The 13,532-nt window shown below is 43.5% G+C and overlaps 1 protein-coding gene across 2 annotated transcripts in view; it reads right to left on the bottom strand.

Annotated features, from left to right (window-relative positions):
- The window catches only part of LOC124544898 (putative fatty acyl-CoA reductase CG5065), a 386,147-nt gene extending 373,615 nt beyond the window's left edge, over positions 1 to 12,532 (bottom strand). Inside the window, exon 1 of one of the 2 annotated variants that reach the window (XM_047123629.1) lies at positions 12,103 to 12,532. In XM_047123629.1, coding sequence (XP_046979585.1) covers positions 12,103 to 12,269 — 167 coding nt within the window. In that variant the 5' untranslated portion in view covers positions 12,270 to 12,532. Of the gene's footprint in view, positions 1 to 11,059; positions 11,105 to 12,102 lie in introns of those variants that run through there. The other variant, XM_047123630.1, reaches the window with a different exon arrangement.
- Positions 12,533 to 13,532: the final 1,000 nt, after the last annotated feature.

Genomic DNA, 13,532 nt, shown 5'->3' with positions numbered 1-13,532 from the left:
CGATGGCACTTAGGATTTTTGTTTAATTTTTTTATTATTGAATTTCCGTGTTGAGGGGGTGTAGTATTTGATGGCCCTCGCACACGTACATGAATAAAAGTGTACTGAAATACCTAGAGACCATAAATTCAAGTTTTCTTGAGTTAACAAAAACATTACGTGTGCTCAATTAGTATCTGGTGTGTGGATATATATTTTACGAGAAAAGCAAAGTGGCTACGATGGAAGAGTGGCCAGGAAGCCGTATGTGAATGAACAGAATCAAAAGAAGAGATTGTACTTTGCCAGTGAGTTTATTGCGAAGGATGAAATATGGTGGAGCGACGTCATTTTTGCCGACGAAAGTAAATTTAACGTTTTTGGGTCTGGTGGACGAATCATGCATGGCGTGGCGGAAGAAGAACGAAGAATTTACAGTCACAACTATTAAACCGACTGTAAAGCATGGAGGTGGCAGCGTTCTTGTCTGGGGCCGTATATCGATATTTGGACCGCGCGAATTGGTGTTCATCGACAGTATTATGGTCAAATATGACTAGTACTGAACCAGGGGATATCAAACATGTTCAAGTTTTACCAGGGTAATGACCAGAAACATAAGGCTCGCATTGTGCAGGAATATTTGTTGTACAATTGCCCCAAAGTCTTACAACCACCACCTCAATCACCAGATCTCAACCCCATCGAGAATGTGTGTGGAGAACTGGACGACGTATTAGAAAAACACCAGTATCTTCCAAGGAAACTCTGACGCGTCCATTAAAAGAAGATTGGGGCAGTCTACATGCGGACTATTTAAAAAAAGGTCATTTGCAGTATACCGCAGCGTTTGAAATAAGTGATAAAACAGAATAGCAACCCGACAAGATATCGAAACATTTAATGCTCCACAAAATCTAGTCTTGAAATGATTAGTTCTGTAAAGAGTCCGAATATTAAAGTACCGCGAATATAGCACGGAGTTGTATTTAAGTAGTATTATAAAGGAACTTATGTATGTTATCTTAATAAAGTTTATGCTATTATTTACAAGACACATCACGAAATATAATAATACTTGGTTACATGGTTTGTTTGTTTTGTTACGAATATAGTTATGATGCTACAAGATTAACATATCGTGGTCTCCAAATATTGAGGTGATTGTATAACAACCCTTCGACCATAGTAATACCTCGGGGCATATAGTCAGTTAGCTTCTGTATTATGTAATGCTGGCACACTCGCTCTGGGTTGCGGTTTTGGTCACCGTTTAAACGCGACATTTAAGTTCCACAAGACTTTCTTTCAGTTAACTTTCCGTGTGATATGAGTGTTGCGTTAAAGTCTGACGTTATTACGACGTGAGGCGCCCCACGCCTTTAATCGCCCATTGTCCACTGCACTTTCTCGGTCTTTTCTGATGATGTTGCTGTTTTGAGACGTCTGTCACGTGGACTGTCTTCCATAAGAGTGCACCTTCTTTGCTCTGTAGAAGGCCGCTGCAACCTCGGCTTATTTAAGTACTGTTAGGGACACTCATGGGCATTTTAGGGAGACTGACAACGACCGCAGTAGCCTACGTATTTTCATCACGGTATAACTGGCTTTCTTTAAGCCATCCGCCTCTCATGACCATCTTCAGCCTTAAGGATAATACAAGCTCTGGTTTGTCCCTTATACACGTACTTCGTTGGATCCATCTGCCCGACCGATCTTCTGTAGCCCTTGTTTCGGCTTACATTTTACCAGTGCATTCCTGTGAACTGTTCCTTTCATTCGCTGATGTACTTTTATTATTCCTTCATCCACATTAAATACAGTAACTATATTCTGTTATTTTCATTTCTCATCCTCTCAAGTGATGTCAAGCCACTGTTGTTGCTCTCAGAAATCACATCTCTGCAGGTATCTAACATTCACATCCAAACAACAATGTCTTTACCTGACATTACTTGTGCGATGTATATATAATCCTATTTTTAAAACGCCGTTTGTGCAATAGAGTTGCAGAATTCAATTGATACAATATAACGTCTGTGGTAAAAGACTTGGTTAACTTGTTCTACGATTGCGTTATTAAACACTTCTTTGGCCCTTACTGGCCTTCATCCTGTAAATGCCGTTACTTTTATCTTCTTCACATTCACAGCAAGAAACACAGTGGCATGAAAACAAACTATGGTTTTTTATTGCCTTAGGGTTACAAGAGATGATATACGATGTTGAAAAAACCTGCATTGCGGCCGGAAGGGTCTGACAGGAAATATCGTATATGACACCTTGGGTCTTATGCTATACAACTGTCATACATATGCACTTAATTAACACCTGGATTTGAAATTGTCTGATGCAATTGTTAAAACAAAGGGACACTATAGGTGACGTACATCTCACAAATGTCAACGAGCTCCAGTGTGAGTGTCGGCATTTTGATCTGTTTTTTAGACAAATGCTTTGCACAATTTTTTCTTGCAAATGTATGTGGCATTTGTGGCACTGTCCTCAGTTTTGGCGTTTCTGCAGCTCCCGTCTCAAAGGTCTCCTCACCTGACTCACTACCATCTGAGAAATCAGTTTGTGTGTATAGATGATGTTTTGTCACATCCACTCTACATCTACATCTACATCCATACTCCGCAAGCCACCTGACGGTGCGTGGCGGAGGGTACCCTGAGTACCTCTATCGGTTCTCCCTTCTATTCCAGTCTCGTATTGTTCGTGGAAAGAAGGATTGTCGGTATGCCTCTGTGTGGGCTCTAATCTCTCTGATTTTATCCTCATGGTCTCTTCGCGAGATATACGTAGGAGGGAGCAATATACTGCTTGTCTCCTCGGTGAAGGAGCTACTGAGCGTCTCTCCTGCAGAGTCTTCAACTGGAGTTTATCTATCATCTCCGTAACGCTTTCGCGATTACTAAATGATCCTGTAACGAAGCGCGCTGCTCTCCGTTGGATCTTCTCTATCTCTTCTATCAAACCTGTCCGGTTCGGATCCCACACTACTGAGCAGTATTCAAGCAGTGGGCGAACAAGCGTACTGTAACCTACTTCCTTTCTTTTCGGACTGCATTTCCTTAGGATTCTTCCAATGAATCTCAGTCTGGCATCTGCTTTACCGACGATCAACTTTATATGATCATTCCATTTTAAATCACTCATAATGGGTACTCCCAGATAATTTATGGAATTAACTGCTTCCAGTTGCTGACCTGCTACTTTGTAGCTAAATGATAAGGGATATTTCTTTCTATGTATTCGCAGCACATTACACTTGTCTACATTGAGATTCAATTGCCATTCCCTGCACCATGCTTCAATTCGCTGCAGATCCTCCTGCATTTCAGTACAATTTTCCATTGTTACAATCTCGATACACCACAGCATCATCTGCAAAAAGCCTCAGCGAACTTCCGATGTCATCCACAAGGTCATTTACGTATATTGTGAATAGCAACGGTCCTATGACACTCCCCTGCGGCACACCTGAAATCACTCTTACTTCGGAAGACTTCTCTCCATTGAGAATGACATGCTGCGTTCTGTTATCTAGGAACTCTTCAATCCAATCACACAATTGGTCTGATAGTCCATATGCTCTTACTTTGTTCATTAAACGACTGTGGGGAACTGTATCGAACGCCTTGCGGAAGTCAAGAAACACGACATCTACCTGTGAACCGGCGTCTATGGCCCTCTGAGTCTCGTGGACGAATAGCGTGAGCTGGGTTTCACACGACCGTCTTTTTCGAAACCTATGCTGATTCCTACAGAGTAGATTTCTAGTCTCTGAACTGGTATAGTCCGTAAGTCTTCTTTAACGAGTCCACTGTTTAAATGCGATCATTTGATCGTCGGTGAAAATGTCTGTAGACCATGGGGCCTTCAGACACGAGTCTCAAACGGTGTTTAGCATAGTCCTCACTTTCCTGAAGCGATCAGATTGTTTATAATATCGGCGCGCAGAACTATCGACAACAACGTTAAGGTTGACTCGTAGAAGAAAGAAACTGTTTCTGGAAATATTGTGTACTACTTCGGGAATTCTTGTTCCTTGAGACCGAAACATTTTCAAACGCCGGCCGGGGTGGCCGAGCGGTTCTAGGCGCTACAGCCTGGAACCGCGCGACCGATACGGTCGCAGGTTCGAATCCTGCCTCGGGCATGGATGTGTGTGATTACTAAGGTTAGTTAGGATTAAATAGTTCTAAGTTCTAGGCGACTGATGACCTCAGAAGTTAAGTCGCATAGTGCCCAGAGCCATGTGAACCATTTGAAAACGTGGATAACCAATTACTGTTGAGTAAATCCAACATCCAAAGACGTTTTCACTTTATCTAAATTGGTATCAAATGATTTTCATGAACCTCTTAAATTAGCAAATCAGTTACTTTCACAAAAAATGTCATTTATACGGTCTTAAAAATACTGAAATGGCTTCCAAAGATTATAACTGGATATTGGCTGTTGTACAGTAATTTGGGTTGGTAAAAATCTGTTTATGAGAAAAGAAAAAATCTGTAATTTCTACAATCCATTATCTAAACAATGAAGTTCCTAATTATTTAAAAAACCTTAAGAGAATTCTAAACTTCTATATCCATGTGCCTGTAAGAATCCTGTCATTTTTCCTCCCTATTGGTTTAAAATCGTGCTGCAACTGGTATAGAGATTCTTCATTTCTAAAGTTTTCCAAGAAGAGTTACGGTTTTACTTAATCAGTCTGACATTCAATTAAAAATCATCTTCGCTGTTTTCACACTATAAATCAGAGCGTTTTGGGTCTATCTGATTTATTAGGGCCGAAGTTTCAGCGTCTGTGAGTATTATAAGTAAACGCAAAACATCAGTCTCTGTTGTGACTATCGTTTGTGTTCCCATGTTAAAAGATCAAAGTATCAAATTGATACTCTCATTTATTGACCCATAATTCAGCGTAAATTTGCATTTCAGTTATCAAGCACAATAACCATGACTAGCGTACTTAAATGAAGTGTAATACATGGGAAACGACATTAAAAAGTTCCATTTACGTTCGTTTCCCCTAGCAGCGCGGCAACAGCTCGCATACTCCTTTTACACTGCCGCGACGTTTACTGGCAAACCAAGGTTATTTATAAGGGCTGGCAAACGTTCGCAACAATTCCAGGTCGCGTTCTGCGTTTGTGGGATTGTTGGCACAAATATGCACATTGCGCTGTACAAAAAATGTTGAAAGTGAGGTATCATAATACCTGGCAAACGGAGAGGTTATGGCGTGCAAATATTTAAATTATATTGACTTGCTACTTTCACAAGCAGGTAACGTTCTCCTTATTTCCAGCTAAAATAACTTGTTTGTCTATTGTGAGCATTGTTATGTATAGCAGAGTTATTTCTTTTCAGGTGTTTTGATAACAATTTTTGACAATTATTTATCAAGTATAGATCAAAGTGAATATGTCACAAAGGGCACCTTTCTCGACGTCCTTGGGTCATTTCGCTCCAATTAAAACTTGAAAGTATGTTGTATCATACATATACTGTGTTAGTTTTACTAAAAGCTGCGGTTAACTTGTCGAGTAAGGATTGAAGGAAGTCTGTTCTGTTTACCTTGTCAAATGCTTTTTACGTAGTCAACGAAAGCAATGTACATAGGTGTACTAAATTGTAGATGTCTTTCTATTACGTTAATTACGGAGTAAATGCAAGCTGTTGAAAATTAAGCAGTAAATTCGCCAATATGGTGATGAATTTCCGTTATGGGCACAGCGTCCACGTCTAAAAATTACTTTACGGCATTATATTCCATCTTATAGATTTGAATCAATCGCGCTCGCCAACTTCCGGTTTCTTCTTGCAAAACTGGCGTTGTGTCGAAATACTTGACCTAGTTAGGAAGGGAAAACCAACTGATTTATTTCTGTATATTACTTAACGTGTTACAAGTTTGTTCGGAAACTGTGCTGCATCATCACACTTTAAATTTAGTTCACCTGTATGAGGCAGTTTGTTCTTTTGTGATGCTTGAAGCGATATTCTCGCTGCAATGAATATGTAACCTATTCTGAGTTCATCAAATTGCAGAACGTCACGTAACTGAATTGAGTTTATTGAATAGTGGTACCCTAGTGCTCAAGGGATTCTTCTGTTTGTCATCGCTTTACTTCTGCGCGCACAGACTCGTCCGCGCATGGATTATGCAGCATGGCGGTGTCTTCATCGCTACAGTCAATGTTAGTTCAGCTTGTCCATTGAAAATACCATTACGTCATATTATTTCGACAAGCCTGATGGTGAGGTTTCGGTACCGCTGCTTCAGAACGCCATGTCTTAACCACAAAACACCTCGGTCGGATTCGAAAAGGGGCGGGGCGGCTGAAGATTTGTCATTAGGACATTCCTCCAAGTGATTTACTGAAAAATCGCACACCTAAATCAGGACGGTCGGATGAGAACTTACGTCTCTCTCGTCCCGATTATTCTTGTATGTTAACCACGTCTATAGCGCACGAAAGGAACGTCTGATTTCAGATTTAGACAGTATACGACTATATGGTCACCAGGCAAATGTGGTTGGATTCAAGAGGTGTTTGTATCTCGGCACAGAGGTGAGGGAGGTACCCTAGACACATGCGCGCCGCACTGTACAGCGTATCAGCTGCGTGGGCGTATTGCTGGCGGCTGACGGCCACGTGACGTTATCATGTAGGTGCAAGTCGACGCCATCACGATTACAGTCAATGTTGGTTCATTTTGTCAAGGCAGGTATGCGAATCGGCTGAGACTCCTTTGAAAAGATCACGTCATATTATTTAGAGCAGCCAAATATAATTATAATGTGAATACGCATCTCTGGCAGTGTGTTACGTTATCGAGTTCTTCCACGGTAAATGTCGATATGTCTATATAACCAGCTAGCTTGTTATAAATAATCTGTTTATGAAAAGAAATCAAAATCTATAATTGCAACATTTGTATCTAAAAAAAAAAAAAAAAACCTCTTGAAAATACTGACTGGAACAAACTCTAAAATTCCGAAGTTATGAGGGGTAAACTACAGGCAGCGGAAGACTATCTTCAGTTATAGAAACAAGATTTCATTTGTACGAATCGAAGAAGATGAAAGAGAAGCAGTAGTTGTGAAGGAAGTAAGGCAGGGTTGTAGCGTAGCCCCGATATTATTCAATCTGGACACTGAGTGAGCTTTAGACGACGACAAGGAGAAATTTGGAAAGGGAATTTAAGCTGAAGGAGAAGAACTGAAAACTTCAAGGTTTACCAGAGACGTTTAATTTGTTACAGATAGCAAAGTACTTGGAAGATCAGTGAAACGGAGTGGATAGTCTTGAAAAGACTGTACCTGTAGAAACGTAAAACTGTCACAATCGACTGCAGCCGAATTGAAACAGATTATGCCGGAGGAATGAGATTAACAAATGAAAAACGGATCGTAGAAGACGATCTTTGCTATTTGGGAAGCAAAATAATCAACAATGACACAAGTGATGAGGGTGTAAAAGACAGACACGAAACACCAACTAAAACTTCTCTGAAAAAGAATATCAGTCGCAAATTTAAATTTTAGGAAGTTTTTATTTGATGTATGGAAGTGAAACGTGGTCTATAAACAGTAAAGAGAAGAAAATAGTTGTGACTTTTAGCAGGGTGTTGATACAGAAGAGAGCTAGATATTAGTTGGGCCGGTGGTATGAATAATGAGGAAGCACTGAAATGAAATGGGTAGAACAGAAATTTGTCACATTTTCACTAAAAGAAGGTGTAAGTCAATCGGACAAATCGTAAGACACGAAGGAACAATTACATTGATATGGGGGGGGGGGGGGGGGGGGGACGGTAAAGGAGACCAGGAATTAACTGCAGCAAACAACTTCAAGTGGAAGATGGTTGCAGCAGTTATGCAGAGATGAAGGGACCTGCAGTGTGAAGCTGGATCAAACCAGTCTTTGCCACAACAAGGCCCTCTTCATTAGCTTTTTCTTGATCGTTTAAGATGCGTCGTATCAATCTATGCCTTCTTCAATTCATACTATGCCATAAATTTGGTTTGCCCCCAGTTGGCTCAGTTATTCGAGACCTACCCATATAATCCTTAGCATTCTTCTGTGAGACTACATTTTGAAACGCTAGATTCATCTCATCTGTACTGTTCACGGTCCACGTTTCACGTCCACATAACGCTGCAGTCCAGACATAAACGTTCAGACGACACTTCCTAACACTTTTACTATGTTAACTTACTTCTCTTTTTCAGGAACCCTTTGACTGATGCTTCTAGTCTGCCTTTTACACCCCGTTTACTTTTGACGTCGTTAGTTACTTTGCTGCCCAAATAGCTCAACTCGTCCACTACTTTTCGTGCTGGAAATGGTAATTTAATTCTCCAAAAACCACCCACATTGATTCCACTGATCCCCATTACCCATGTTTTATTTTAATGGGCGACCACATTATAACCTCTTTTCAATACAGTATTTGTTCCATTTAAATAATCTTCCAACACCTCTGACACTATTACTCGGGTTGGAACTTTTTACAGCTCGTACAAAATTGGTGCATGTTTCAAGGTTTTACTGACCTTCAAAGTAGTCACCAGCACTGTGTATAACCCATTGCCAGCGATGTGGAAGTCGTAGATACTCTTAGCCGTGCCAGTAGTGTTGACAGTTCGAGCGGCGCGGTCTATTGCCCGACGAATTTGTAGCAGTTCTGAAGCGAATGCTGTAAAGTGTTTCCGTCAGTTTGGAAATCGAGTTGAGCTCACGGGGGTTTATGTCAAGGGAGAGCAGTAGGTGGTATAGCACTTGGCAGCCCCATCAGTCAAACACATCAGTAACAACTCGCACTGTACGTGCTTGAGCATTGTCCTGCAAAATGATGGTCAGGTCCTGCAGAAAGTGTCGTCACTTCTGTTTCTATGCTGTTCATTTTTGGAACACAACCTACGACCAGCCTAGAGACAGAAGTGATGATAAATTTCTGCATGACCTGACCATCATTTTGCAGGATAATGCTCAAGCACGTACAGTGCGAGTTGTTACTGACTTGTTTGACTGATGGGGCTGCCAAGTGCTATACCACCTACTGCTCTCCCTTGACATAAGCCCTCGAGAGTTCAACTCGATTTCTAAACTGACGCAAACACTTCACGGCATTCGCTTCAGAACTGCTACAAATTCGTCGGGCAATAGACCGCGCCGCTAGAACTGTCAACACAACTCCACATCGTTGGCAACGGGTTATAATACAATGCTGATGACTACTTTGAAGGTCAGTAAAACGTTGAAACACCTATCTATTTTGTACGAGCTGTAAATAAATAGTTGCCACTATTAAAGTTCCAACTCTCGTATAAATGCCATCGAAAAACTTTGAAATTTTAATTTCTTCTCCATGCACTTAGTTCCTTTCTCAAATTTTTCCTTCGTTCCTTTTAATGCTTGCCCTATGTACTCGTGTGATTTTTTATAACGCTGCGGTTGGGCTAAAACTACCATCTTGTCTGACTACATTCTCAGTAAGTGGCTCCCTCTGGTACGGTTCGGTTCTTACCACTTCCGTCTAGTTTCTGCATAAGCTGTATATAATCTTTCTCTATCTGTGTTTTTATCCTCGATAACTTTAGAATGCTTAAGATTTGATGTTGTGTCGTAATAATTGGGGTCCTACGTCACGGGGAGAATCGCCCTGGCGCACAGGCGTCCTGCCACGGAACTCCGCAGGGCCGATGCAGTCATAAGTAGGACGCCCGGTCCTCTGTTCCGGTAGAGCACACTGTTTCCGTTCGCCTCTTTTAATCAATGGCGTGTAGAGTTTGAAAGAAAATCGGAGAATACGATTTCAATAACAAAGTAAGCTGTCAAGAACTTTTTATTCTCTACCTCTAAGGCGAGATGCTGGAGTTGTGACCTATTGTAGACTCTGGGTGTTTTCAGTCAGATATCAGGCGAGATGGTTTCCAATTATTGCGACTGCACGGGAGAGGATTTACATTTCCAGCAGCTTTTTTACAAGCGAAAAACTCTGTCAGAACCGGGGTCATGAAAATTACTTTTAAATTAATTCTGGGAGAATTTGTCGCAGGCAAAACGTGGGAGGCCAGATTACTTGCTCATGGTTTCTCAGAGTGAAGTAAACTATTGTAGAGAAGTCGAACTTGGCCTCATATTCTTCCTCCAGTAGCTGCTGAGCGCTGGAGAGCCACTGCACAGCTTGAAAGAAATGCCACCTTGACGCTTTTAAAATCGGTGCGTGAGGTTAGGAGCAGTACTTTCGCTTTAGTATTTGGTGAAAAGCACAAAGCATTGTAAAGAATTCGTCATGATTCTTATCGTTCTAGCCTTCAGCTACTAATGATAGTTAATCGCGTGCAAGTCCCTTCATCTTTTCGCAGCTTCCATTCCATAACCTCCATGAATTTAGCTACAGTTTTTGCCTCTCACATTTTTATCCATTACCATAAATGCATGTGCTTTATCAGGCTTCTTTTAGTCACGTTGCACAATAAAACACTTTTCTCCCCGATTAGATTCCGTAATTGTTAATTAGCTGTCCGATATGTGCACATTTTTTATTCTCTTCTTGTGGGCGTCGTACGTCGTGCACATTCATCCGCAAGACAAACGCATCATTTCGGCCCTTGTAAACTGTGATTTCATTTTCACCATCGTAACATACGCTGCTGCCAGTCACGTCTTTTACGTCCACAATAAAACCGGAACCATTGTTTCACAGTTGTAGTAGGTTTCCACGGGCAGTACCACCAGCTCTTTCACCAGGGCAGGTGTCCGGCATTTTTGCACATTCACTGAGGTTGGGTGCTGCACTGATGCGTTAAGAATCAAATGTAACGCTCAAAAATCTGTGTGTGACTTTGCAGCCGTGTGCTGACGGGTTGTATCGCACGTGAACTGGCACTACTACCTGCAGGTGGAGACATAATATCTGCGTAACGTCGAAAATGTGATATTTTGGCAAGAAAAACGAAACAGTCGGTTAACACTCGCTGCCATTCACAATCATTTTATAGAGGGCGAGATAGAACTTGGAACCAGGTCTCAGAAAGGCAGAAGCAACGAACCTGGAGTAGCGCCTTGCCTTGGACAGCAGTGCAGAAGAGCCGCATTGCCACAGACGTCCAGTGCGTGAGAGCGGCACCGACTACGGCGCGGCGGCTCGGCCGACACCCTCTGCGTGTACCGTGGGCAGGCGTGTGCGTGCGTGCTCCGCCAAGCGCATGGCGGAGGGTACTTGCCACTCAAGTACGTATTAGGGTTTCCTCCCGCTCCATTTACATATACAGAAAGACTGACGCCCATACGTCTCTCCGTGCACTGTACTTGGTCTAATCCTGCCGTCGCGGCACGTACTGCGAATGTGGTATATTCCGCGATTAGTCACCTACAGCTGGTCCTTGAAACTTTGTGAGTAGGCTTTGACGGGAGAGTTAGCGTCTGTGTTCAGGTGTCTGACAGCTCAGTTTTCCAGTGTTCCGTCACACCTTCCCACGCGTCAAACAAACCTGTGACCATTCGTGCTGCCCATCGCTGCCTACGTTCAGCGTCTCCAGTTGCTTCTCTGTGGTGTGAATCCCACACAGTTGAACAATATTCTAAAGTGGGTCGCACGCTAGTTTTGAGAGCAATCCAGTATTCTACCGATGAACCCAAGTCTGCCGTCTCCAGTACCTACGATTGAGGCTGTGGGATTATTCCACTTCATTTACCGCACATGTTACACCTAGCTACTTGACTGACTCCAGATGTGAATCGTCGTTATTGTAAGCATACGAATGCTATAGTTTAGCATGTTGTGAAATGAACAGTTTCATATTTCAGGATATCGCAAGCTGCTATACTTTCACAATTTTGAAATCTTATCCAGGTCTGTCAGTATACCTGTGTAGTGGTTTTCTTCACTGTAGTCCTTCGTTATAGATCAGTGCATCACCTGTTAACGATCTGGCAGGCAATACGCAGCCTTTTAATATTGAACAAGAACGGCGAAGGGCGCCCTCCAGCCGAGCTAACACACTGCGCACTCCCTATCCGAGACACGCGTGGATAAAAATGTGATCAATGCCGGTAGCCGAGACCGGGGGAGGCGGCAGCTGGCCGAGGCGACTTACTGTGCAGGCCGGCGAGGGGCTGCGGCGCCTGGGGGCGGGACCCGCCTCCTCCCCTGTGCGGGTCTCGGCTGCTGCCGCCGCCTGCCACGCCGCCCACGGCTGAGTCGACGCTGCCGCACACACCGCCGACGTCGCCTCCGACGCGCAACACCTCACAACACATCCCCCGGCGACCGCCGACTGCCCGCCGCTCCCGCTGCCGCTGGCGTAGTGCCGCGAGGGGAGCGAGCCGGTGACGTCACCCGGGTCTAGGTCAGTGATTGGCGCTCGCGCCCGCTTCTCGCCGCCGCCGCCGCGGGGTGCGCGTCGCGTCTGCCGCCGCTCCACTCGATACTACGCGCCCGACTCTCTTTCCGGCCCGAGCATCGCACACACTCGCCGAGTTTTGCCCTATTGCTGAACAGCGGTAATTAAAGCGACGACATACGGGCGGCAGAGCGAGGAAGATTAAGCGGCCTGCGCGCGCGGGCGCGAGAACAACAGCGGCGCGACTGGCGTTTCAGCGCGACGAAGCCATCTGTCGGCAGCGCGCCGTTACTACGGGAGAGGGCCTCGGCAGACGCCACTGCGCAGGCGCGGGGGCTCCCATTAATCCGGTAAGGCTGAAACTCGACGGGCCAATCTTTTTAACAGCTTCCGCCGAATACTTCGAAATCTGAATACCGATTGTATTGACAAATGAGAAATTATGCGAGGTCACAAGCTATTGTACGAATGATTTACGACGTGTCCTGCGTTCCCGTTACAGAAATCCATAATCTACATTGATTATACAATTCTTGTTACCGCGGAGCTCCGAACTAGGGAGAAGATTTTAACTCTTCATTGACATTGTGGTCGTGCCACAGGGGGCTGTCTCAACTTGGACGAAGAGGGGTAAAGTAGTCATTCACTGAGTGTTTTAAGGAATGGTCCCGGTAGTTGCGTTAAGCAAATCGGGAAAACCCGTATCTGAATGGCCGAAGGCAGTACTTGAACCCCGCCACTACATAGTACGCTACATTCGCCTCGATTGCAATAACCACTGCGTCGCACTGCTTACTCCATGTTAGACGAAGTGGACAAAAGTCAGATGATTTGCTAGTCATTGGCTACTTTCTCAATTTGGATGAAGCGAAGGAAAAGACACAGGCTATGGACGCGAACGCTATTCGTTACCTCCGTAACAACCCCATCTGAAACAAACTTCATCTGATCCCCTCACCTTTTCCATACAATTTATATAATTTCCGTAACTCCTCTTTCTTCATTTCCTCCACTTAAAGAGCATGTTAGAAATTGTCTTCATATTTTTCACTTCATTATCCTCCCAGAATATGTTTGTGGCCTCTTATCCTCCTAAAATTTCTTCATGAAATCACTGTGTCTCTTTTTCCAATGTTCTGACCATTTCTTGCCAGTTTTCTTTTAAAACGTCTTCGTGGTG

This window comes from Schistocerca americana, chromosome 8, assembly GCF_021461395.2.
Source record: "Schistocerca americana isolate TAMUIC-IGC-003095 chromosome 8, iqSchAmer2.1, whole genome shotgun sequence".
In the NCBI taxonomy this organism is placed as follows: domain Eukaryota; kingdom Metazoa; phylum Arthropoda; class Insecta; order Orthoptera; family Acrididae; genus Schistocerca; species Schistocerca americana.
Note: the sequence above shows the minus strand (reverse complement) of the source record. Positions and strands in the feature narration are given on the sequence as shown.